Source organism: Acomys russatus, chromosome 5 (assembly GCF_903995435.1).
Source record: "Acomys russatus chromosome 5, mAcoRus1.1, whole genome shotgun sequence".
NCBI classification, from domain to species: Eukaryota; Metazoa; Chordata; class Mammalia; order Rodentia; family Muridae; genus Acomys; species Acomys russatus.
Window position 1 is genome coordinate 58,415,393 of NC_067141.1, and position 26,553 is coordinate 58,441,945.

Genomic DNA, 26,553 nt, shown 5'->3' on the forward strand with positions numbered 1-26,553 from the left:
GCTTTCTTACTGTGTATTATTTAATTTTATTTGTGAAAATGACAGAATTTAAGCGTTGTAGTAACATTTTGAGGTTGGTAATTTCCCAAGTTGTTGTCAACATGTTCTTTGAGGTTCACTCTTTCGTAGTTGTGGAGAGAAAAATATCTCCTCCTAACACTCCTTCATTGCTGGTGGGAATGCAAACTAGTACAGCCACTTTGGAGATCTATCTGGTGCTATCTCAGAAAAATGGGAATAGGGCTTCCTCAAGACCCAGCTATTCCACTCCTTGGAATATACCCAGAAGATGCTCCAGCACACAACAAGAAACTTTGCTCAACCATGTTCATAGCAGCCTTATTCATAATAGCCAGAACATGGAAACAGCCTAAGTGTCCCTCAGTAGAAGAGTGGATAAAGAAACTGTGGTACATATACACTATGGAATACTATTCAGCTATTAAAAACAAGGAATTCCCGAAATTTGTGGATAAATGGATTGAGCTAGAAATGATCATAATGAGTGAGTTAACCCAGAAGCAGAAAGAATCAAATGGTATATACTCACTTATATCTGCATACTAGCCCAAGGGGCATGTCCCACGAAAGCCTTCACTTACCAGGAAACTGGGACAGAGGGGAAGGCATCCTATTGGGACTCTAAATGAGAGACGCATGGGAGAACAGCAAAATAAAAGGATCCAGAGGGTCCTAGAAATCTACAAGTAGAACAATATGATAGGCAGATTTGGGCCCAGGGGTCCCGCTCAAACTAAGGCACCAGCCAAGGACAATACAGGAGGTAAACTTTAAACCCCTTCCCAGATCTAGCCAATGGTCAAAATATTCCCCACAGTTGAGTGGAGAGTGTGATACGACTTTCTCATGTACTCTGGTGCCTCACATTTGACCATGTCCCCTGGAGGGGGAGACCTGGTGGCACTCAGAGGAAGGACAGCAAGTAGCCAAGAAGAGACTTGATACCCTATGAGAATATATAGGGGGACGTAATCCCCCTCAGGAACAGTCATAGGGGAGGGGAATAATGGGAAAATGGGGGGGGGACGAATGGGAGGATACAAGGGATGGGATAAACATTGAGATGTAACAAGAATAAATTAATAAAAAAAATGAAAAAAAAAATCTCCTCCTGTACTATCCTTGAAGTCAAGTAAAGTGCTGCTCTTTAATGCAACCCTTCTGGATTTACAACAAGGCCAGAGGAAATACAATATGGTAATTCCTGTCATAGGATATGTTTTGGTTGATGGAATTATTCTGAGCTGTAAGCAATGGTGAACAACAGTGGCTATCAGATCTGATTTTAATTATACTTGACATGCAGGAGCTGTATTAGAATGATAGGCTGCAAAACAAAACGACACTGAGATTCCATCTTACACCCATCAGAATGGCTAAGATCAAAAACTCAAGTGACACCACATGTTGGTGAGGATGTGGAGAGAGAGAGGAACACTCCCTCATTGCTGGTGGGAATGCACACTAGTACAACCACTTTGGAAATCTATCTGGCGCTTTCCACTCAGCTGTTCCACTCCTTGGAATATATCCAGAAGATGTTCTACCACACAACAAGGACATATGTTCAACCATGTTCATAGCAGCCTTATTCATAATAGTCAGATCATGGAAACAGCCTAAGTGTCCCTCAGTAGAAGAATGGATAAAGAAACTGTGGTACATTTACACTATGAAATACTATTCAGCTATTAAAAACAAGGAATTCCCAAAATTTGTGAACAAATGAATTGAACTAGAAATGATCATAATGAGTGAGTTCACCCAGAAGCAGAAAGAGTCAAATGGTATATTGAGACACTAGCCCAAGGGATATGTCCCATGAAAGACTTTACTTACCAGGAAAGTGGGTCAGAGGGGAGGAGATATTATTGGGACTTCAGGTGAGAGAAGCATGGAAGAATGGGGAAATAGGATCCAAAGGGTCCTGGAAACCTACAAGAAGAACATTATGACGGGTGGATCTGGGTCTTGGGGTCCTTCTTGTTCAAACTATGGCACCAGCCAAGGAAAATATAGGCAGTAAACTTTGAACACCTACCCAGACCTAGCCGATGAACAGGACATTCTCTACCATTGAGTGGTGAGTGAGGTTTGATTTTCATACAAACTCTGGTGCCACATTCTGACCACGTCCCCTTGAGGGGGAGGCCTGGTGGCACTCAGAGGAAGGATAGCAGGTCACCAAGAAGAGACTCGATACCCTATGAGCATATAGAGGGGGAGGAAGTCCCCCTCAGTCACAGACATAGGGGAGAGGAGTAGTGGGGAAGCAGGAGGGAGGAATGGGAGAATACAAGGGATGGGCTAACAATTGAGATGTAATATGAATAAATTAATTAAAAATATAAAAAAATGATAGGCTGCCTGACAGAAAGTTTCTTGTCCATTTGAAATATAAAATGTTATCTTGTATGTTTCCATGTTAAAATTTACCTTAGGGTAAAAGCTATGGCCAATAGTTTAATGAAAACTTTAGTATATTCATAATATATGTTGTTTGATATTTTATGCTTGTTTCTCTGAATTTTAGCATATCATTTGAAAACTTATTGTATAATTGGGGAAGAACATTCAACATTTTATATGATATAAAGTTTCTCTTTATTTGCAGGTTATATAAATATTAAGTTTTGCAATATTATAAGTTTTCAAGTGCTCATTTTTACGTAATTTTTCACAACTTTCTAATTTCCTATCATGAAATAACTTATTTTTCTTTTTTTGGTTGTGGCTACATATCATAAAACCCTTTCACCCAGATTCTTGGACTCCTACCCATTATAATTAACCCACAATCTACAGGATCTTCTATGGTATAAATGAAAGAAAAGGTGCCAGCCTTTGACTTAACCACTGTGTTGGAACAAAGTCCACTGGGAGGAGACTGGTTGTTTCTGGTTGGTCTGTTTTGTATCAGAGACTCAGAGATGGATTAGCAGACGTCATTATATAAGCTTTGGGTTGTAAGCACAGTCATACCCATAAGAAGAGAAGGCAACCATGGTTCTCGGTGTGCTTCTGGGGCTTGTTCTCACTTGTCTGCTTCTCCTTTCACTATGGAGGCCAAGTCCTCAGAGAAGAAAGCTTCCTCCTGGCCCCACACCTCTCCCAATCATTGGAAATATTCTTCAGATGGACTTAAAGGACACCCGCAAATCATTGAGGAATGTAAGTACATGTTTGGCTTTCCTAGTAACAGTCAAATGTAAATGGCCCAGTGTTTAAGTGAAACCTATGGCCAGGCATGCCCTATATAATACCCAATTGCCAATTTGTCACCTAAGCTTGATGTACTAGCTATATTTTCCATCATGTCATTGTCAGAAATTATAATACGAGGTAATGGGATGTAGCTAGTTAAACATTAAGTAGGAATTTAATAGAATAAAAATCTCAGGGTGGCAAAGCTGTAGTTTTTTTCCCCCTTCTTAATACCTTCAGCTACTGGTTGAAGGTAAAACAGAGGAAGTGATTAGAGATTTCCTTCACATATCTTAGCTGTGCATTGTGTGTGGAAAGGGTGTGTGTGAAGAATTAACCTTTGCCCAGAAAATAGTTATGGGTAATGTAAGAAATCTAAGAAATGATAAGAACAAGATGTCAGGGCCCAGTAGTTGCTATTAGAATTTCTTTGAGTCCAAACACACCCTTTTTATGGGAACAAGAATGTGGCATGTGCCAGAACTTGCTTCTGGAAAATGCTGTGCCTTCTAGAGAGTTTTTCTTTGTTTGTAATACTCATGGGCAACAAAGCAGCCTGGGTTATGAGCATGTCTTGACATTACCTACAGATACAGAATAGCTAATGATTCAGGACCTCTATGAAGAGAGCCTGTAGATGGTGTTGAAACAGTCACCTGGGTATTACACAGAATAGGCAAATGTTCAAATTTTGGATTTCTACCATTTGAATTTTGGGACACTTGAAGATAAATTGTGATATTTCTGCTCTGTTTTGTGTAATATAGGATAAGTGTAAATGCTAAATGTGTAGATTTAATAGTTAACTATTACATTTACACTATGGAATACTACTCAGCTATTAAAAACAAAGAATTCCCGAAATTTGTGGCCAAATGGATTGAACTAGAAATGATCATAGTGAGTGAGTTCACCCAGAAGCAAAAACAGTCAAATGGTATATACTCACTTATATCGAGAACTAGCCCAAGGGGCGTGTCCCATGAAAGTCTTCACTTACCAGGAAAGTGGGTCAGAGGGGAGAAAATCCTATTGGAACTCTAGGTAAGAGAAGCATGGGAGAATTGTGAAAAAGAAGGATCCAGAGGGTCCTAGAAACCTACAAAAAGAACATTATGACAGGTAGATCTGGGCCCAGGGGTCCTGCTCAAACTATGGCACCAGCCAAGGACAATACATGCAGTAAACTTCGAACCCCTAACCAGATCTAGCCAATGGACAGGACATTCTCCACCACTGAGTGGAGACGGGGACTGCCTTTCACATGAATTCTGGTACCCCAATTTTGACCATGTCCCCTTGATGGGGAGGCCTGGTGGCACTCAGAGGAAGGACAGCAGGCTACCAAGAAGAGACTTGATACCCTATGAGCATATACAGGGGGAGGAGGTCCTCCCTAGTCACAGTCATAGGGGAGGGGAGTAGGGGGAAAGCAGGAGGGAGGGAGGAACGGGAGGATATAAGAGATGGGCTAACAATTGAGATATAATATGAATAAATTAATAAAATATTAAAAAAAGAAAAAAATAGTTAACTGTAATCTGTTTGCCTGCCTGGTAGGCAATTATAGGCCATTCATAAATGAAAGTTATTAATATTACTCTAATATTTATGTATCATATTAAAATATTGATGTAACATGTGGTAGAAAACGTAAAATTGTAATGCTAATATCTGTAATAACTGGGCATATTGCATAGAAAAACACTGATATCTTCTTTCTTTTTAATTTTTCTTATCTAAAGAAGAGACTGCAATTAATTTCCCTAGGGATTTAAATTACCTACTATTTACATAGGACATCATCATAATATTTATATTTCTATTAATGGTAAATATGGGCTTATATTTTCCAAGATACCAGAACTACTAATCATATAGGTTTCTTATTTACTTATTCTTCTCTCATACAATACGTACTGACCAACAGTTTCCCCTTTCTCCACTCCTCCTTGTTCCTCCCCACCTCCCCTTCTCCCAGATCTGCTCCGCTCCCCCTCTCCCAGATCTGTTTCCCTCCCCACCTCCCCCTCTCCCAGATCTGTTCCCCTCCCCACCTCCCCCCTCCCAGATCTGCTCCCCTCCCCACCTCCTGCTCTCCCAGATCTGCTCCCCTCCCCACCTCCCCCTCTCCTAGATCTGCTCCCCTCCCCATTTCTCTTCACAAAACAGAAGGCCTCTAGGAGACAACAACCAAACATGACAGAGCAAGACACAATAAGGCAAGGCAAAAACCCTGATAGCAAGGCCTGACGAGGCAACCCAATAGGAGAAAAAGACTTCTAAGAGCAGATGAAAAAGACAGAGACATCCCCACTGCCACTGTTAGGAGTCCCACAGAACCATCAAGCTAACAGCTGTGAGATACATGCAGAGGACCTGGTGCAGGCCCATGCAGGGGGAGCCTCACTTAGTTGCTTCTGTAGGCCATGTTCTCCTGGTGTCTTCCATGCCCTCTGATTCCCACAATCTTTTCTATCCAACTTCCTTGGGGTTCCCTGATCTCCGAGGTGGGGAGACCTCTGGAGACCTCCAATTTCGACTTTTTCTCTCTCTGCACAATGTCTGTCTGTGGGTCTCTGCTCTCATTCTCATTCGCTGCCAGAGGAAGAAGCCTCTCAGATGATGACTGGACAAGACACTGATTTATGAGGTTAGCATAATATCATTAAGAATCATTTCATTGATTTTTTTTCCAGTTGTGTTTGCACTCATCTATCCAGGCAGTGTTGGGCTTGGGCTCCATCTTGTGGTGTAGGCCTTAAGTTAAACCAAATATTGGTTGGCCACTCCCACCGGTTCTGTACCACCATTGCTCCAGCAAACCTTGCAGGCAGAACAGCTTGTAGGTGGAGGGTTTAAAGGCTGGATTTGTGTTTACGTTTCTCTTTCTGTAGTCTGCAGGGTAACTTCTCACACCGGAGAGACTAGAATAGGTGTGAATTGCCCATACCTACATCAGTTTGGCCTCTCTGCTTTCAATAAGCTGTAAGGATGTTGTCCTTGGCAATGGAGCCCCACTGTCAGTTTTCAGAGAGTGACTTTTTGTCCTAGTATCAGCCGTGTTTAGGAATCTCCAGGGGATACCCTCAGGTAGCAACTCAACCAAATGCAATCCAGTCCTACCACTGGAAGCCTTGTCTAGCTAAAAAACATTTCCAGTTCAGACTGCATCCTCCATTGCTATGAGTCTTTATAAGAGTCACCTTCGTAGATTACAGCAATTTTACCTTGTACTATGTTTTCTCTCCTCCATCATGCTCCCTAGTTCCAGCTGTCTCTCTCTACAGTCTCTTCTTCCATCCCTATGCCTCACCACATAATCCTTCCCTCTCCCATTCCAATCTCTCTGGGTCTGCTAATTGTAGCTTGGTTATCCTTGACTTAACAGCTAACATCCATTTATAAGTGAGTACATACCATATTTATCTTTCTTAGTCTGAGTTACCTCACTCAGGATGATTTCTCTAGTTCCATCCATTTGCCTGCAAATTTCATGATGTCGTTTTTTTAAACAGCTGAGTAATTATCCATTGTGTAAATGCACCACATTAAAAAAAAATGCATTCTTCAAGTGAAGATTTTAGGTTGTTTCCAGTTTCTGGCTACTATGAATAAAGCTGTTGTGAACATAGTTTAATAAGTGTCTTTGTGGTAAGATGGAGTATCCTTTAGGTATATGCCTGAGAATGGATCTTGAGGTAGGTTGACACCCAATTTTTGGGGAACTTTCATGTTGATTTCCATAGTGGCTGCACAAATTTGCATTCCTACCAGAAATGGAGGAGTGTTCCCCTTGCTCCACTTCCTGCCAGCATGAGCTTCCACTTGTGTTTTTGACCTTAGCCCTTCTAACAGGTATAAGATGGAATCTCAAAGAAGTTTTAATTTGCATTTCTCTGATGGCTAAGGATGCTGAACATTTCTTTAAGTGTTTCTCATCCATTTGAGATTCTTTCACTAAGAGCTCTTTGTTTAAATCTGTACCCCACTTTTAGATTGAGTTTTTTGGTTCTTTTGATATCTAATTATTTGAATACTTTATATATTTTGGAAATTAGTTCTCTATTATATGTGGAATTGGTGAAAGTCTTTTCCAATTATGTAGGTTGCCTCCTTGTTTAATTGATGGTGTCTTTTGCCTTACTGAAGCCTTTCGGTATCATGTGTTGTATTTATTAATTCGTGATCTGTGTTAAAGTTATTTTTATAAAACAGTGCTTGTTTCTCAGTTTCTATCTTAACCTAGCTATCACACACATAATTGGCTCTATTATATCATTTTAACAAGCTTCACAGCACAAGAACTGAGCAGCTATTACTCTATTCTTAACCCTCTAAACTAATCTGGTTTCCTTCCAGTGTACATCCCAGAGATACTTGCACATTGTAGCTTTCCATGCTCCAGCTCCTCTCCTGATGCCTCTTGGACTTTTGCCATGGCTGAATCCCCTACTTCCTCCTCTGACTCCTTCCCTAGTCGGCAGAAAGTCCATCTCTATTCCCTCCCCTGCTCAGTGATTAGCTGTAAGCTGCTTTATTGGCATGTCAGGGGACAACTGGGAAGCAGTATTTACATAACATTGAGACAGGAGATTCTCAGAATAAGGATTGCAACTAGATGTTGGGGTACAGAAATCAACTTACGTGCCTGCACTATCAATGTTCTGTTCAGGAAGTTGCAGTCAAGGCTATTCCCTACTCTCTCTTCTATCAGGTTCAGCATATCTGGTTTTACGTTGAGGTCTTTGGTCCACTTGGACTTGAGTTTAATGCAGAGTGATTAGTATGGATCTACTTGTATTCTTCTATATGCAGACACCCAGGTAGGCCAGCATCATTTGTTGAAGATGCCTTCTTTTTTCCATTGTATATTTCTGGTTTTTTAAAAGTGAGAAAGTCAGGTGTCCATAGGTTAGTGAATTTGTTTGGGTCATCAGTTCTATTATATTGATCTACTTGTTTTTAATGCCAGTACTATGTGGTTTTATTAATATAGCTCTGATTAGAGCTGGGAGACAGGGATAGTGATACAACCAGAAGATCTACAAGATTGTTTTAGCTATCCTGGATTTTTTTGTTTTTCCATTTGAAGTTGTTAATTGTCCTTTAAAGGTCTGAGAATAATTGTGTTGGAATTTTGAAGGAGATTGCATTGAATTTGTAGATTGCTTTTGATAGGATGGCCATTTTTACTGCGTTAATTCTAACACTCCATAAGCATGGAAATCTTCTCCTCTTCTGATATCATCTTTAATGTCTTTCTTCAAAGACTTGAAGCTTTTATCACACAAAATGTCACTGGTTTGTTTAGTTAAAACTAACCTCTGGAAACAGCCTATTAGGTTTCAGCAGGATAGCCTGCATCCCCTTCCTCTGTTTGCCTGCTAGGCCATCTTGCCCAAGGGCAGTGATCAAATCGTGGGCACCCAAGTGCATGTTGGAGGTTTAGTAGCTGTCCCCCCTTCTCCCCAATGTGGGGAATTGGCAGTCCATTGGCTCCATCTGAACGTGTGTGTGTGTGTGTGTGTGTGTGTGTGTGTGTGTGTGTGTGTGTGTCTTGGTTCTCTGCATGCATTGTCCTTGACTAATGCATCAGTTCCTGCAGATCCCCCTGTGCCCAGATCAGCAGACCCTGATTGTCTCCCCGTGGAGCTCCGGCTCCCTCCTGGACCTCCCATCCTCACCCCCACTTCCCTACACTCTCAGCACTCTGCCCAGAGTCTAGCTTCCAGTCCCTGTATCTGTCCCAGTCCCCCACTGGGTGGAGTCTCTCAGACTCTTAGTCTTTAGTTAGTTTGAATAAAGGTTTATCTATCTTGTTGATTTTCTCAAAAAAATCAACTCTTTGTTTTATTGCTTTTTTTTTTTTTTTTTTTTTTTTTTCATTTTTCTCTTTGTTTCTATATCATTGATCTTAGGTCTCAGTTTGGTTATTCTTGCTGTCTACTCCTTTTGCATTCCTTTGTTTTTTTCCTAGAGTTTTCACTTGTGCTGTTAAGTTGCTAATATGAGATCTCTCCATTTTTTTTTTTTAATGTAGGGACTTTGTGCTATGACCTTCCCTCTTAGCATTGCTTTCATTGTGTTCATAAGTTTGAGTATGTTGTGTCTTCATTTTCATTGAATTTTAGGAAGTCTTTAATTTTTTTTTTCCTGTCTTGGTCTATTTTTCATTTAGAAGAGAGAGAGAGAGAGTTTTGTTCTGTTTCCATGAATTTGTATATTTTCTGTTGTTGCTATCTGGCTTTAATGCATAGTGGTCTGATATGATGCAGGGGCTATTTCAATTTTTTTTGTATCTGTGGTCAGTTTTGGAGGAAGTTCCACGAGGTGCTGAGAAAGAGGCATATTCTTCTGTGTTTGAGCAGAATGTTCTGTAAGTATCTGTTAGTTTCATTTGGTATATAATGTCAGTTAAAGCTGTCATTTCTTTGTTTAGTTTTGTCTGGATGGCCTGCCCGTTGGTGAGAGAGGAGGATTAAAGTCTCCCGCTATCAGTGTACGAGGGTCAACGTGTAACTATTCTCTAATTGTGTTTCTTTTATAAAAGTGAGTGCCCTTGTGTTTGGCGCATAGATGTTAAGAATTCAAATGTCATCTTGGTAAATTTTTCCTTTGATAAATATGTACTGCTTTTCCCAATCTCTTTTGATGTATTTTGCTTTGAAGTCTATTATTTAGATGTTAAAATGACTGTAACAACTTGATTCTTAGGTCCATTTGCTTAGAATATGTTTTTACAACCCTTTATTCTGAATTAATGTCTATCGTAGAATTTGAGGTATGTTCCTTGTTTGAAACAGAATGATGGATACTGTTTTCTTATTTATTAAGTTAATTTTTTTCTTTTTATTGGGGAATTGAGTTTATTGATATTGAGACATATCAATGTTCATTGAGTGTTAATTCTTGTTATTTTGGTGTTGATGGTGGTAGTAGTGGTGATAAGTGTGTGTGTGTGTGTGTGTGTGTGTGTGTGTGTGTGCTTTAAATTTTTTTGGTTTGGTTAGTGTGAGATTATTTCCTTGTTTTTATGTGTGTAGTTAACTTCCTTGGTTTACATTTTTTTCCTGCTAATACTTTTCATATGGCTGGATTTGATTTGTAGATAGATTTGGCTTAAATTTGACTTTATCATGGAATATCTTATTTTCATCATTTATGGTGGCTTAAAAATTTCCTGGTACAGTAGTCTGGGCCAGCATCTGTGGTCTCTTACAGTCTGCAGTACATCTGTCCAGGTCCTTCTGGCTGTTATAGTCTTTATTGAGAAGTCAGGTGTAATTCTAGTAGTTATTCGCTCTGTAGGTCAGGCTGAACTAGATCCCAGAGACCTGCCTGCCTCTGCCTCTAGATTAAAGGCATGTGCCGTAGCACCTGGACCCTTTGCAGTTTTAATATTCTTTCTTTGTTCTATATGTTTAGTGTTTTGATTATTGTGTGGTGAGAGAGAGAGAACTTTCTTTCCTGATCCAATCTATTTGGAGCTCTTTATGCATCTTGTATCTTTATAGGCATCTTCTTTAGGTGTGGAAAATTTTCTTTTATGATTTTGTTGAAAATATTTTCTGGGCCTTTGAGCTGAGATTCTTGTTCTTTGTCTCTATCTATTATTCCTAGGTTTGGTCTTTTCATAATGTCCCAGATTTTCCTGATGTTTTTCACCAGGAATCATTTTAGATTTAACATTTTTTTTTTGACCAATGTATTTATTTCTTTTATTGTATCTTCAATGCTGGAGATTCTCTCTGTAATCTCTTGCAGTGTTTGTGAAGCTTACCTCTGTAATTCCTATTTGCAATCCTAAATTTTTCATAACAAGAATTCTCTCAGTATGTATTGTCTTTATTTTTACTATTTCCATTTTCAGTTACTGAGCAGTTTTGTTTATTTTAACTTGTTTCTTTTGTTTTTGTTTTTTCTTGTCCTTCTTTAGAGGACTTATTCATTTTCTCCAATGGTTTGTGTTTCCTGGACTTTTTTTTTTTTTGAGGGATTTATTCATTTCCTCTAACTGTTTGTTTTTGTTTTCCTATACTACTTTAAGGGGTTTATGCCTCTATAACAACCTATATCATCTTCATATAGTTGGTTTTGTGGTTTTGTCTTTTGTTTCTTTTGTTTCAGCTGTGCTGGAATATTCAGGGCCTGCTGTGGTAGAATAACTGGGCTTCAGTGGAGACATGTTGTGCTAGCTGTTATTGATGTGTGGTTACACTAGCATCTAGGCATATAGATTTGGGTTGATTATAGGTCTTGGTGCTGATTTCTGGGTTTGTCTTGGCTGGGTGGGTGTTTTGCTTTTGGTTACTGTTGCTACTCTGAATTTTCAGAGAGTGTGTTGCCTATTCTCCTGGTCTGCTAGGCTGGTATACTCAAGGGGAATGCATGCTGGTCCTGGAGGCTGGGGGAAAGGGAGGCAAAGTGGAATATGTCAGTTGTAGTGCTAGGCAAGACCCTGAGAATTGGTTCTGGATAACAGAGAGAGTGGGAAAGGTCTGTGTCAGCCAACATGGTCTTCTAGTAGGCATAACTTGTGCTTGAGCAGGGGTGTTTGCCTGAGTTGGGGACTGGGATACAGCAGAGAGGTTGGTTCATGGGATCCACTGGAGGCATGAACACTAGGGGAGAGGAGATGTAGCTGCTGTTCTTTTGCACCTCTAGGGGTGACCCTGAGAATTGGGTCTGGGATAACATACCGATTAGGGAAGGTCTGTGGACAGCCTACCTTGTCTTCTGACAGGTGTGATGTGCCAAATATTGATGTCCTTTTGATACATTTTAATCACTTTTTTATTTTCCAGTTTTCAAAAATCTATGGCCCTGTGTTCACTCTGTACTTGGGCAGAAAGCCTGCTGTGGTGCTGCACGGGTATGAAGCCGTGAAAGAAGCCTTGATCGATCACGGGGAGAAGTTTGCTGGCAGAGGAAGCTTCCCAGTGGTCAATAAGATTACCAAAGGCCTTGGTAAGTGCTCTTGGGTCTCTGTGTACATGTGCTTAAGTGTCCACGGGTCCACGAGTTCATGCACCTATGTGTCCATGTATGTGTGTGGTCTTAAGAAATATAAGGATAGAAAGCAGTCTTAAAAACTTGTTAAAACCTAGTTTGGCTTTCTGTGTGGCAGCCAGCCATCAGCCACTTATCTGTGATCTCCCTACTCATTTCTGTTCTTTCTTTTAGGGGTTGTTTTCAGCAGTGGGAGGAGATGGAAAGAGATGAGGCGCTTCTCACTCATGACTCTGAGGAACTTTGGCATGGGGAAGAAGAGCATTGAGGATCGTGTTCAAGAGGAGGCTCACTGTCTTGTGGAGGAGCTGAGAAAAACCAATGGTAGTTCTCACTAATCTTAGACTTCTGTGTTTTTATGAGGTCCTCAAGAAGTTTTGATGGCAACTAGAGCTTTAATTCTGTGTTCCTTTCTCTCTTCATATAGAAACTGTTGTTTGTAGAGAAAAATAGTAATCTTGTATAGCTGTGATTTTTGTTTTGTGGTGGGATGGTGTCTGCTGTAGAGGATCTAGGTCATCATTTAATCAAGGTATTTTCCAACTCTTTTGTTTTCAGATAACAATACAATTGTATGAATTTATGTTTGAGCCTATTTTCTGACTATTTAAGGAACACTAATTTCCATTAGTATACTAATGGAAATTTCACTAGCAATTATGTGAGTTGTATGTGAATATGGTGTCAATCACCACATCACATATGTATAGAACAGGAACCACATGGTATAATTGTCTTTTATTGGACTTTGTTGTGCAACTGACATGTGTCAGGTCCATGCATAAAATTATAGCAGATAATTGCTGTGTAATAAAACCAGAGATGCTAAATCTGTTAGAAGAAAAAGTGGGGAAGAGCCTTGAACTTTTTAAATTTTTTTAAAAAATTGCTCACTTTATATCCTGATTGTAGGCCCCTCCTTCATCACCTCCAAGTCTGACCCTCCGTCCCTTATATCCCCCCTCCTCCCCACTAGTCCTCAGAAAGGGGAGCTCTTCTCCCCTAACATCTGACCTCAGCCCATCAAGTCTCATTTGTACTGCCTGTATCCTCTTCCTCTGTGGCCTGGCAAGGCTGCCTCACCAAGGGGAAGTGATCAATGGGTGGGGGCCAGAGTCCATGTCAGAGGTAGCCCCTGCTCCCCATATTATGAGCCCCACAAGCAGACTGTGCTGCCTGTCTACTGCATCTGAGCACAGGGTCTAGGTCATTCACAGTTCTTGGTTGGTGCCTTAGTCTCTGCAGCACTTGGGGGCATATTTCAAACAAAGGTTTTCATCTTATTTTTACTCTGAGAAATCCATTCTATATTTAATGCTTATTTATACAAGTTACATCTCACAGAACATAGACATATTTCATTTTTTCTTTTCTTTCTTTCTTTTTATTTATTTATTGTTTTTTGGTTTTTTGAGACAGAGTTTTCATTTTCATTTTAGTTTTTCTAATACATGAACTTAACATGATCTATTTATTGTACTCTACTGGCTAAAGATCAATCATTAAATTCCTATATATAAATGTTTCTAGACTCCCATAATTCTTTCTTTTTTTTTTTTTTTGAGGAGATGCTTTTTCCCTTCATTTTTATTATTTCTTTGAGAAGCTTGTACAGTGTATTTTGATCATATTCATCTCACGACTCTTCCCAGGTCAATCCTGCCTTCCATTCTCATTCCCATGGGTCTTTGTTTAGAGGTCTCACAAGCAGACACGAATCTCCTCTGGTCTTGAGTTGCTAAAGATTTGAAAAGTCTTTTTTTTCCCCTCCTTCCAAAACAGCAGACACTCTAGTGAAAGGGCAGAGTCAATAGAGATATGAGATGGGAACAGCATACTCATTCGTGATTTGCATAGATGTCCAGATCAGTGAACTTACATTACACATAAGAATGACGTGCAGACGCGCAGATATAATGCATATAGTTACGTCCTACAGGCCATGTGTAGGCAAGACTTGCTTAAATTGTTGTAAGTGTCTTTATCTGTTCAGAGATATCGTGTCTGACACACATATATTTCAGTGGCATTTTACAATTGTTCTCAATTTCTCAGGCTCACCCTGTGACCCCACCTTCATCCTGGGCTGTGCTCCCTGCAATGTCATCTGCTCCATTGTTTTCCAGAATCGTTTTGATTATAAAGATCAGGAATTTCTTACCTTCATGGATATCTTAAATGAAGATGTAGAGATTCTGAGTTCCCCTTGGATGCAGGTGAGTTCAAGTTTCTTTCTTTAAAAACAAAATAAAAAAACAAAACCCAACAACCACTTAGAGATATGTTCTTCATAAAATTCCACAAATGTTTTAGAAAAATGAAGGCTTAACTGTGGGCTGTTGGAATCCTGCTCACTGATTTTTCATTAAACCTCAAATAATTTTCTCTATAAATCATCAGGTCAATGTTTAGAGGATGCTTATGTAACTGAGTGGACATCTATTTCATTGTTGAAATCTGTTAGCAACAAGGCTTATGCTTTATTAAATACTGTGGAGATATTGCCATCAAAACACTTAGCAGAAAGATCATAATTTGCAGTAAGAATATTTTCTTTAGGGACAATGTTTGGGATAATTGAAACTGTTAGGAGTATGGTAGTGGTATTTAATAAACAGTTGACAAACTAAGTAGCAATATAGCTGCCAAAGGAATGATGAAATGTTTGAGTGGTGTCTGGATCTCATCAACTTTTCTGCTGTGTTGAGTTGGCATGTTTATGACTTGTCTAAACGGTGTTTGTATGGTCTTGAAGAAATCATCTGATTGGTCAGCACAGGTTCACAGTTATGCTTTGAGAAGTTGGTGGCACTCAGAGGAAGGATAGCAGGCTACCAAGAAGAGATTTGATACCCTAGGAGCATATACAGGGGGAGGAGGTCCCCCTCAGTCACAGTCATAGGGGAGGGGAAAAAGGGGAAAATGGGAGGGAGGATACAAGGGAAGGGACAACCATTGAGATGTAATATGAATAAATTAATAAAATTTAAAAAAGACTCTCACTGCTAAAATTCTTATTCTGTGTCTGAGAGTGGCTGACAGAAATTACTGTAGTGATATGATGTCTATGCTTCAAATCAGATTCTGATTTCATCTCTGCTGTAGTCTGAAAAATATCAATCATAGTAATTCATGCCATCCTCTAGTCCAAGATTGTAGTGAAGAGATTGTGTAAAACACGAATGAGTTGATGTAAAATTCATATGTAAAGAGTTTAAGCATGTATATGTTGTTCTCCCATATACATCTTTACAAGCAATGAAAATTTTTATAAAGAACATAAAAGTCACTCATCAAGATGGATAACATATTATTTATATTTGTATTTATTCTTTCTGGCCAAGATCCACTATAAAGTATCTATATATACATATATATTATATTTTAAGCTTTTCTAATTTTCTTTTGTAGATTTGCAATAATTTTCCTGCAATCATTGATTATCTACCAGGAAGACACAGAAAATTATTTAAAAATCTTAATTTTTCAAAACATTATTTTTTGGCAAAAATAATAGACCATCAAGAATCACTGGATATTAACAATCCTCGTGACTTTATTGATTGTTTCCTGATCAAAATGGAGCAGGTAAAACCTTAATGAAAATTTAGTTCAGTAATTTAATTGCTTGAGCCTTTTTTGTTCCATGAATTGTCTCTGTTTACAATGAGTCAGATAAGTAATGTTTGACAAACATTTTGTGTGCCTAATGTGTACATGAATTTTCAATAAGTATCCCAGACAATATAAAGTTAATTTATTTGAATATTTTGACCTTAATTTTTTAAGACAAAAATAGTCTTGCTGATGAGTCATATAATGCAATGGACCCAGAAATGGGAACATTTCCAAAATTCAAAGAAAAAATGTTATGTCATGATACAAAGAAGAATGTTGTCTTTGCAGACAATGTATGAAAACTTAGGAAAAACAGCTCAAGATAGCTAGACTTCTTACAACTTCTGCAGATTGAACTAAATCTTAAAATATTGGCTGTGGATAGGTGAGGGATTTTCAGATGAATCCTAAGGTGTGGGTCATGGTATGAGAAATGATTAAGGTGAAGGATGAAAGACGCCTTAACTGAGGATAACTTCAAGTGAACTGAGATGGATGTGGAGTTAGAGACTGGTGTGTATCAGGCACCTATATGTATAAATGCTTCTGTCATAGCTCCATTTGTTGAAAAGCCACTTATTTTCATTGAATACTGTTGGCAGGCACCCATCATAAATGTAAAGTGTTTGTTTTGTGGGCTCTCCATTCTGCTCCACTGTGCTGTACCCTTATGCTAGCCTGGATTTAGTGTCTTCATTCAAGCAGTACAGTTTTCTTTACTACATTTACAACTGAGGCTTTCATCTTTATGTGATGACTAGCCCTCACATCACATGTTGTCTGCTTTTTCTCATCCTTTTTATGTGTGTTTTGAGTAAAACATTTTTTTTTTGAGACAGAGTTTCTCTGTGTAACCTTGGCTGTCCTGAACTCACTTTGTAGACCAGGCTGGCCTCGGACTACAGAGATCTGTCTGCCTCTGCCTCCTGAGTGCTGGGATTACAGGTGTGCACCCTTCTGCCCAGCTCAGTAAAACATTTAAAGAAAAAAACGAAACAGGGCATCAATTCTTTTGTTCACGTGTCTTTGGGAACATGGCTCACTTTGTTGGAGAGTCTCATGAACAACTTTTCCAGACCAAGAAACTGGGTGTAGGAGGTGAAGAAGATGGTACCTCCATGTCCCCTGAACACATGTCAGTTTCTTATTTTGCTGCATCTCCAGAGTTTGTCAGGTTAAACTTGTCACATGTAAGTCATTTTATTTATGGTAATAAGTGCACTGGCAACTAATTTTCTAGATAACACAGTCAAATCATTCTTAGGAAAAAGATGACCCAAAGACAGAGTTTACTTGTGAAAACCTGATCTTCTCAGCGTCTGACCTGTTTGCTGCTGGCACAGAGACAACAAGCACAACACTCAGGTACTCTTTACTGCTCCTGCTCAAGTACCCAGAAGTCACCGGTAAGTGCGTAGGTGGGAAGCAAGTAAGTTTTAGAGAGAAATTTGTACACATCCCCGGAGTCCTTCCTGTTGCTTGCCTCAGTGTAGCAAGCCTCAGAATGTAACCTTCTGTACCACCACAATCTGCTACACTTATCGGTAGGACTGAAGTGAGATATCTCAGCCTATACCAGAGGAGGATGTTTCGTAAAAATAAAGACGCAAGGCAGGAGGAAAAAAAATCAGCAAAGCGCTGTTCCAGTGCTTGGATTTCATGGGACGTGATTGTGTCCATACAAATTGTTTTTAAAAATGCAAATTAGTTTAAATTGGAAAGTGTCATTTTGTGTAGCAGCTGTATTTGCTGTATTCTTGGGGATATTTTTCCTCATTCTGATAATTCTTTTGATGGGATAGGAACCCTTCTTACAGTAAAAAAAAAAAAAAAAAAAAAAAAAAAAAAAATCAATTCTAGAATTTAGTGAGACACATCCTCGAAATTACACTAAAAGCTTAGATCCACTAAGAGGACATATCTATTTAGGTAGAATTTCTAAAGAAATTTAATTTATTTTTCCATAAATCAGTTTCTGGAAAACACTGTTTAACATAGGACAAATTATTTGGGGGTATTCTATGATTTTTATCTTAAATTAAAAAATATTCTATGTATATGAATGTTTTGTCTGCACTTATATGTGTGTACCATGTGCATGCCTGGTGCCCACAGAGGTCAAAAGAGGTCATCAGACTCCTAGAACTTGAGTTTACAGATGGCTATGAGACACCATATGAATTCTGGGAATTCAGCTCAGGTCCTCTGAAAGAGCAATAAGTGCTCTTAGCCTCTGTGACAAGTCTATAACTCCTGCAATTTTATCTTTTAAGCACATCTTTATGTTTTCCTTAAAGAGTTCCAAGCATAAGCAGTAAAATGCACCAGTGAGGAACAGTTCTTGCTGATCATCTACATGCCCCCACCCCCTCCCAAGGTATATGGCGGAAGGAAAGAACTGATTCTGGACGTCATTTTTCACTCATGTGCTGTAGCACATTCACATGTCCACATTTATGTACATACACACACACACATGCACACACATACACACACACACACACACACACACACACACACACACACAGAGAGAGAGAGAGAGAGAGAGAGAGAGAGAGAGAGAGAGAGAGAGAGAGAGAGATATGAGGGGAAGACTTTACATCCGTGTCACGAAGCCACTGGAATGATGACCACTATTTTGAAGCCCTGTTAGTCCTTTTAAGTCAGGAGGAGTTGAGATTTCCTAATAATATCAGCCAACGAACATCTAATATTTATCAAATTTCAAAGGGCAGGGAGGGGAATAATATTGGACACTTAATGGAGAAGGGAGGGTAATACAGAAGAAGAAGATTCATTAAAGAGGAAGAGTAAGCTGTTGCCGATTGTCCCCAAAGAGTCCATGTGTGAAATAACAAATGGCAGAGATGATAGCAACCAAAGTTGAGAATAGCCCCTTCCTGGCCAGGTTCTTTTAATGTCTCCATTCATTAGGAAACCAATTTCTCCTACGGGGAAGAAGAGGCTTGCTCCTAAAATAATCTGGTTTGACCAGCCCTGTCCACAAGAATCTTTGGCAGAGACAGAGAGATGTGTAGGATAAAAGGGAAAGTTGGTGAATTTACAGCTTTCCAATCTGCCAGGTCTCTCTCACATTTCTTCAATTTCAGTAGCCATATATACCCTTCATAGGGCGACTGTGGAGTACAAACCTCCATGTGTCACCATCTTAATAGAAAACAGTCATCCACTATCCATCACAATGAACAGAAAATAGTCATCCAATATCCATCACAATGAATAAAATTAAATAATTAAAAAGTTAAATAATGTCAGGTCTTGCAGTTTCAGATTATCAGTGTTGAGGAGAAAGTTTAAAAAGATTAAGCCAACCAATTCATATATAGTGAGGTAGCAATCAGACTGCAACCTTCAGCAAACCAGATTGCTCTATTTACTCCCCCTAAAAGGATGTTTTCAGCTCTCCATGTCTGTTATAGAGTTAGGTATTTTTCTTTGTTCAAAAATACTGGGAACATATTACATTGAGATATCTGAAACCAAGTCATAAGAAGCAACGTGCTATGGGAATCCAGAGAACTCTTGGGGGAAGAGAATAAAGTATCAGGGAGGCTGTTGGTCATCACACCTGGAAAATGGCAGGTTGAGAATGAACTGAGAGATAATGAAAGTGTGAAGAGAGAACGAGGAAGAAAGCAGAGATAAGCAAGCGGTCGATAGTCTGAGCACTTTGAAACATCTATTTGGGCATTTCAAAATAATTTCAGTAAAATGGAAAACTCTAATAAAGAGAAGTAGAGTTAAGTCCAAGATATAGCAACAATAATGAAAATAATCATTGTTTTCTTACTGGGCACAGATTTTATGTAGCCATGAAGATTTCAACAATGGATACAACCTGAGTTCCCCTATAAGAATTGGACAGAGAGAAATGTGCTTATATTTAATACATCCATAGAATATAAAACCATCATTTACACATGAAGAAGAATTTAATTTCTCCAATGATGGATAAGAATGAAATAGTCATTACATATAAACATAGATTTCAGGAGAAATTGTTAGTGTGTGTCCATATTTGAGAAGTAAAAGGGCATTTACATACCTTTGGAAACTACACACAAGCTATGCCATTATAATTTATTTTTAAATGTAGTGCATTGTTTTGGTACAAATATAATAGTTTTCTTCTGTAAAAGCCATTTTTCTGGACTTAATGTTCTGTTTATTTTTTGAAAGCAATAGTTGATGTTGATTTCTAAGAATGCTAATTGGTTCATAAGAGCTATGTACTGTGGCGTTTAGCAGGTAGAATAGTAGTATTTATATTATAGCAACTGTCACTTCATTAGCATATATTATGCATCCGTGATGCTGCCAGGTGTCTTCATCTTGCTACATGTAACCCTGAGTTATGATCAATGTGTCATTTCTTTCCTTTTCTGTCATTTTTTTTTTTTTTTTTGTTTTGAAACAGCTAAAGTTCAGGAAGAGATTGCACGTGTGATTGGTAGAAACAGGAGCCCCTGCATGCAGGACAGGCGTCACATGCCCTACACAGATGCTGTGTTGCATGAGATCCAGAGATACATTGACCTCCTTCCCACCAACCTTCCCCATGCAGTGACCTGTGACATCAAATTCAGAAAGTATTTCATTCCCAAGGTAAGCTTCCTTCTTCTACACTGCACCTTAATGCTCTTTATCACAAATGAGAATGAGTGAAATTAGGTTATTGGCCCAAGATGTTGGGCTCTGCATTTCAGATTACCAATGTTAAAAAAGAAAGGTATAAAACCTTCAGGGAAGTTAAACCAGCCAAGCCACAAATAGTATATTCACAATCAGACTGTCCCTGAATTCTTAAGAATTTACCTAAAGTAGAACAATATGATAGGCAGATTTGGGCCCATGGGTCCCGCTCAAACTAAGGCACTAGCCAAGGACAATACAGGAGGTAAACTTTAAACCCCTTCCCAGATCTAGCCAATGGTCAGAATATTCTCCACAGTTGAGTGGAGAGTGTGATATGACTTTCTCACGTACTATGGTGCCTCATATTTGACCATGTCCCCTGGAGGGGGAGACCTGGTGGCACTCAGAGGAAGGACAGCAGGTAGCCAAGAAGAGACTTGATACCCTATGAGAATATATAGGGGGAGGTAATCCCCCTCAGGAACAGTCATAGGGGAGGGGAATAATGGGAAAATGGGGGGGGGGAGAAATGGGAGGATACAAGGGATGGGATAAACATTGAGATGTAACAAGAATAAATTAATAAAAAAAAAAAAAGAAAAAAAAAAGAATTTACCATGTAACTGATTCCAATTTGCTTCCCCAACAAGATAAGAGAAATACATGTTAAATCTGGTGGCTTTGTCCTAGTTCCAGTAACAGCCAACACATTTTTAGAACAAGTCTGGCTTCATGGCACTGTAGGTCTTCAAAATTTGCTTTCCATTTGAAGCCATGTTTTGGTTACTCTTGGCTGTTTACACTTTCAAATAAAATCTAAAGTTCAGATTGTGTCTGAAAAGGCTCTTCTCAGACCTTATCAGGATGGTAAGAAATACATAGGCATGTTTGGAAGAATTCATATATTGACCCATCAATTCTTTCAGTTCATGTAATTGTGTCCCCTGATTCAGGGTTGGTTTGTATGTCATTTTCCTTTAGTAGTTTGCTCCCAGTTACAACATTGGCAGAAAAATGGACAAAGGAGATCCCCCAGAGCTCACATGTTGTAAGGTAGACTGGTGTAGGTTAACCATGCTGTTAGTGGGCTTCCCTAGTCCTTCCTCAATGTCTTAAGGTGACATTCTGATCTCTCCATTGTGGGGGTTCTTCTCTTTTTGCACTTAGTAAAATCTATGACAGGGCTCACTGACACCTTATGAGTATCCTATTTGCTAAGTCATCTGGTCGCTTCTCTGTTTCAGTCTTTATGCTCAAGCAAAGTGATAACCCTGGCTGGAATTCTTATAAACTCAGGATGTTTCTAAGTTTGTTATCCCTTTAGTTCTTTTAAAATTGTTGTAAGTGTAGTAAAGACCTCTTACATGTTTCAAAATTAAGCAGATGGACTGTGTTGCAGGGAAAACACTGAATAATTTGTTTTGTCCATGTTATTTGAGAGGGTATTGTTAACTTTATCAGACATGTATGTGAAACATCCTATGAGCAGATACCTCTGGTGTTTTAAATAAAAGCTTAGGTTTGAAGCCACATTCCACACATGCATAATACAATAACAGCAACAGGGAAGTAGAACAGTGTGTGGTGATAGAAACCAGAGTTGCCCTTGTTGGTAACTGAATATCCCATTACTTAGTACTTCTAAAGTTATTGGAGGACATTGTATCAAGATCATCGCTGCAGGACTCAAACACATCCCTGTTTGCTACATGACCTGTCTGTCTAGATATGCCTCTGCTCTTGCTTAGCTTTGACTCTGTCATGCCCACTGTTTCTCTTACTTCTGCAACCTTTATGTAACTTGACTTGTCTATGCTTCTTGTTTCCAGGGTACCACTGTTATAACCTCACTGACATCTGTGCTACATGATGACAAAGAATTCCCTAACCCAGAGAGGTTTGATCCTGGTCATTTTCTGGATGAGAATGGCAAGTTTAAGAAAAGTGACTACTTTTTTCCATTCTCAGCAGGTAATCAAAATTATTTCCTGGTTTTGACTATTGTAATTCTTCCGTCTCTCTCTTCCACGATGCTCCCTGAGCCTTAGCTGCAGGAGTTGTGTTGTGGGTATATCCACTGGGGCTAGGCACCTAATGTTTCATTTTTTTTTCTGCATTTTTATTAGTTGTGGTTTTCTATAATTGTCTCTCTTTGCTGCAAAGAGAAATTTCTTGGAAAGCTGTATTTGTCTGTGGATGTAAAAATAAGTAGATATATGACATTGCTAGCTCAGAGAAGTTGGGTAAGTTCCCAGTACCAGGTAATATTTTCCTCCTGTTGAGGGGGCTTTAAGCACAATTAGCCATTGGTTACCAACAAGATATATGTGTCACTATTGAACCATTAGGGATATTTTGACATGCTCATGATTATTGTAGACCATAAATGTCACAGCTAGGTATGATCCTTATGAAATTGTGTCTGCTAGAAATGACAAGGAAACTTGACCGACGATACCTCAGACATACTGCTGCCTAAATGAGACCTGAACAAGTACGACATCAATAGGAATGGGAAATCCCATGAGGCTCCATCCATAAATCTACAGAAAACTAAAGAATGCCGAGTGAGATAAATCTTCATCCCCACTGATGAGCCTCCTAGTTGGTTTTACAATACTAATTGGTCAGCTTTGAAATATATACATATGAATAACACTGACAGACTCAGAAGGTTATATTTTTATCTATACACACACTGCCTATATATATATATATATATATATATATATATATATATATATATATATATATATATATCATTTATATGTAACAATAACAAAGAAAAGGAGACCATACTCTGAAAGGGAGCAAGGGGGCATGGCAAAGTCTACAGAAAAGGAAGGGGATGGGCAAATGATATTTCAATTAGAAAATTGATTTCCAAGGTAACACGCTAACCTAAAGGTATGCTTTGAAACTTACATGTTCTTTTGGATAGTATATTACATTTGACCCTTTCACTGTTCCTGAAGCCCATGCACTTTTTCTGGGACAAAACATGTCTGCTGAGGCATGTTGATCCATCCTTTCTGAAGTCACAAAGCTAGCCCACAGTATAGTTGGATTGTGTCTAGATATATCACTGAGCTACAATTGAAGTCTTCTTAGTAAGACACCTTGCTCTCTGTGAGGAAGGCAGCTAGGCTCATGACAGTCCCCACCTTGGTATCAGTTTTCTGTACACGTTACTTTGCTTGTTCTTTTGAGTAAATATTTGTCAAGAAGTAACTTAAGAGTTTATTTTGGCTTAAAGTTTGAGGGAGTATATGCAGCAGAAGACATGGTAGAAGGTGGCCCTGTTGGCACTGGAGAGCGCAGCTGAGACCCTTTACATAATCACATCTTGGTTGGCCATGAAGCAGGCAACAGACTAGAAGTGGGGGAGCCTATAAACTTTCACGACTCAACTTCAGTGACTTTCTATTGTAAGGGTCCACCTACTAAAGTTTATACAACATTGTAAAACAGAACTTCCAACTGTGGGCCAAGTATTTAAGTACATGAACCAATGTAGACATATTTTACTTAATCCACATCAAAGATTCTTTTCTACGCACCACGGCTTATTCAGTTATAGTCGTAGACTGTCCATCCATGGAGACTCAGTTTGTGATGATGTCAGGTTTGCAGTCTGCAGAGTAGTTTAGTTTCCACAATTTAGGGCCATTTTCAAGATGGCTGTTCTGAGTATTTGCTAAGAAATATGTGAAGGTTTTGTTTAAAGCTTCCCAGTTGGGAAGAATTCTGGTTATCTGCTTATTTAAGCTATCTTTTCTCTTTTTTCTGTAGGATAGAGCCTTCCATCTGTGCTGTGATGCTTTCTCTTTTGCCTTTCCGCCTTTCAGCAGGAGTTTCTTCCATTATCCTGATATTTGGTTTCAAAGCAGTGGTATTCTGCCTCTTCTGCTGTGCTCTCCATAATCTCTGGAGTTCTCCTTTTGTGCTCTGTTAAATCCCAGGGCTTACCATGGCCACTCATCTCCACTAACAGTTAAATAAGAGTTCCTTTATTTTCATCATGTGGTTGAGAAGCCCAGTGTTCAGTGTTGCTGTTCTACCCTCAAAAGATTTGTATTCAAGTATTTTAATACTATGTTTCCTAATAGTAGACATGGAGAAAAATGTGTCCATCTTTTCTACATTTATCTACCCAACTATCTGTCAGTTCATCCATCCATCCATCCATCCATCCATCCATCCATCCATCCACCCACCCACCCAGCATATCAAAGAATGGCATAGATTCTCTTTTATTATAGTTGCAAACACAGTTCTTGTACCAGCCAAACATAAGAAGTTAATTATACTTTTTTTCCCCCAGGAAAACGGAGTTGTGTGGGAGAGAGCCTGGCCCGATTGGAGTTATTTTTATTCCTGACCAGCATTTTACAGAACTTTAACCTGAAGTCTCCAGTTGACCCAAAAGACCTTGATACCACCGCAGTTGCTAGTGGATTTCTTTCTGTGCCCCCCAAGTTTCAGATCTGTTTCATTCCTATCTAAATGTATTTCCCTCTATAAGGCCCCTTTCTCCAAGGCACAGTTGGCCTCTTCTGTCAAGCATGCCATCTCATATTGTCTCATTTCCTCAAGAGCCAGGGAATGCCTATCTTCTATTTGGGGTAATTTTCAGGGTCATTGCACAAACGTGTGCAATTCCCTATGCTGTACAATGATTTATCAATTTAAGCATTGTTAGTTCTTATCTAATGATGAATTATTAATATATTTTTACTGTAGAACTGTATGACAGCCCAGTAACACCTAGGTCTGTGTGTTTTTAAATAAAAGTATTGTAATTCTGGTTTGCTTTCAAAGTTTCAATTTTTCCCTTTTTTGATATGGTCTCATGTATTCAAGGCTATGTCTAAACTCACTATGCAGCTGAACATAATTTTGAACTTTCAAATCTTCCTATACTACCACCTGAGTTCTTGGGTCCCGCATATATGTACAAGCTGATCCATTATCCTTCTCTGTCATAAGGCAAGTGGTAATAAATTAAAATAATGTTTCAAGATGCTTTTCCTTCTTTATCATAATATAGGCAAAGAAAGTAAGAGTGAGTGGTAAAAAGGCTCATTAGCTCAGTCTCATCAATTGTAACTGCAGGTTTGGATCTGAATGAGAAAAATTATGCTGTAGAAGAAAACATAGAAAGGACCAAACATAAGTCATGATTCCTGCCCTTGAATTGGAGTTGCTCTGAATGTAAACACTTGGCATAGTCTTTTCAGTTTATGAGTTTTTACATAGAACCAAGTAGGAACCCATGCTTCCACACTGGAAACCACACGCTACATATTCCACTTTCTCCAAAACAAGACTGCAGTTCTTGAAAAGCCTCATCAATTCATTTTTCTAGTTTCCATGCACTGTATTACCCATAAATATGATGCCAACTTGACGCTATGACTCTGAAGTCATTAGCCTCATTGGATCACCAGAGAACACACAAATGTAATACAGTTATTGTTAAATTCTGGTTAACAGTTTCCTTTCTTTAATCTTACATCAGTAATTGACCTTTTTGTTTTCAATGTTTTTTTTTTTTTTTTTTTTTTTTTAAGATTCATTTATTTATGTATGTGAGTGATCTATTTGCTTGTGTGCCTGCATGACAGAAGAGGGCATCAGATTTCTTTACAGATGGTTGTGAGTCAACCTGCAGTTGTTGGGAATTGAACTCAGGGCCTCTGGAAGAGCAGCCAGTGCTCTTAACTGCTGAGCCATCTCTCCAGCCCTGTCACTAAGCTTTTAAAGTTCATTTATCAGAGGAAGCCAGTTGTCATTCTCTTTGTTATAGCTGCAAACGCAGTGCTTGCTCCAGGCAAACACAAGGAGTTAGTTATACTATGGCTTCTTTTTTTTTCAGGAAAATGGATTTGTGTGAGAGAGGTCCTGGCCTGAATGGAATTAGTTTTATTCTTCATCACCATTTTATAGAACTTTAATCTGAAATCTCCAGTTGACTCAAAGGAATTTGATACTATTTATGAGTGTAAGATATTGGTGCTTAGATGCACATATATCTGCATA

The 26,553-nt window shown here is 38.9% G+C and overlaps 1 protein-coding gene across 1 annotated transcript; it reads left to right on the plus strand.

Moving 5' to 3' along the window:
- The first annotated feature begins 2,964 nt into the window (after positions 1 to 2,964).
- Positions 2,965 to 25,283, plus strand: LOC127189547 (cytochrome P450 2C18-like). The gene is made up of 9 exons (XM_051146469.1): positions 2,965 to 3,192; positions 12,033 to 12,195; positions 12,412 to 12,561; positions 14,293 to 14,453; positions 15,649 to 15,825; positions 17,120 to 17,261; positions 20,294 to 20,481; positions 22,341 to 22,482; positions 24,836 to 25,283. The coding sequence occupies exons 1-9, from the start codon at positions 3,025 to 3,027 to the stop codon at positions 25,015 to 25,017; spliced, it is 1,473 nt and encodes a 490-aa protein (XP_051002426.1). The 5' UTR covers positions 2,965 to 3,024; the 3' UTR covers positions 25,018 to 25,283.
- The last annotated feature ends 1,270 nt before the right edge of the window (positions 25,284 to 26,553 follow it).

Bases quoted from the DNA above. Each gene is read 5' to 3' on its own strand.
- LOC127189547 (XM_051146469.1), top strand. From the start codon at position 3,025: ATGGTTCTCGGTGTGCTTCTGGGGCTTGTTCTCACTTGTCTGCTTCTC. The intron at 3,193-12,032 runs GTAAGTACATGT...TTTATTTTCCAG, and splicing joins CCCGCAAATCATTGAGGAAT to TTTTCAAAAATCTATGGCCC. The intron at 17,262-20,293 runs GTAAGTGCGTAG...GTTTTGAAACAG, and splicing joins CAAGTACCCAGAAGTCACCG to CTAAAGTTCAGGAAGAGATT.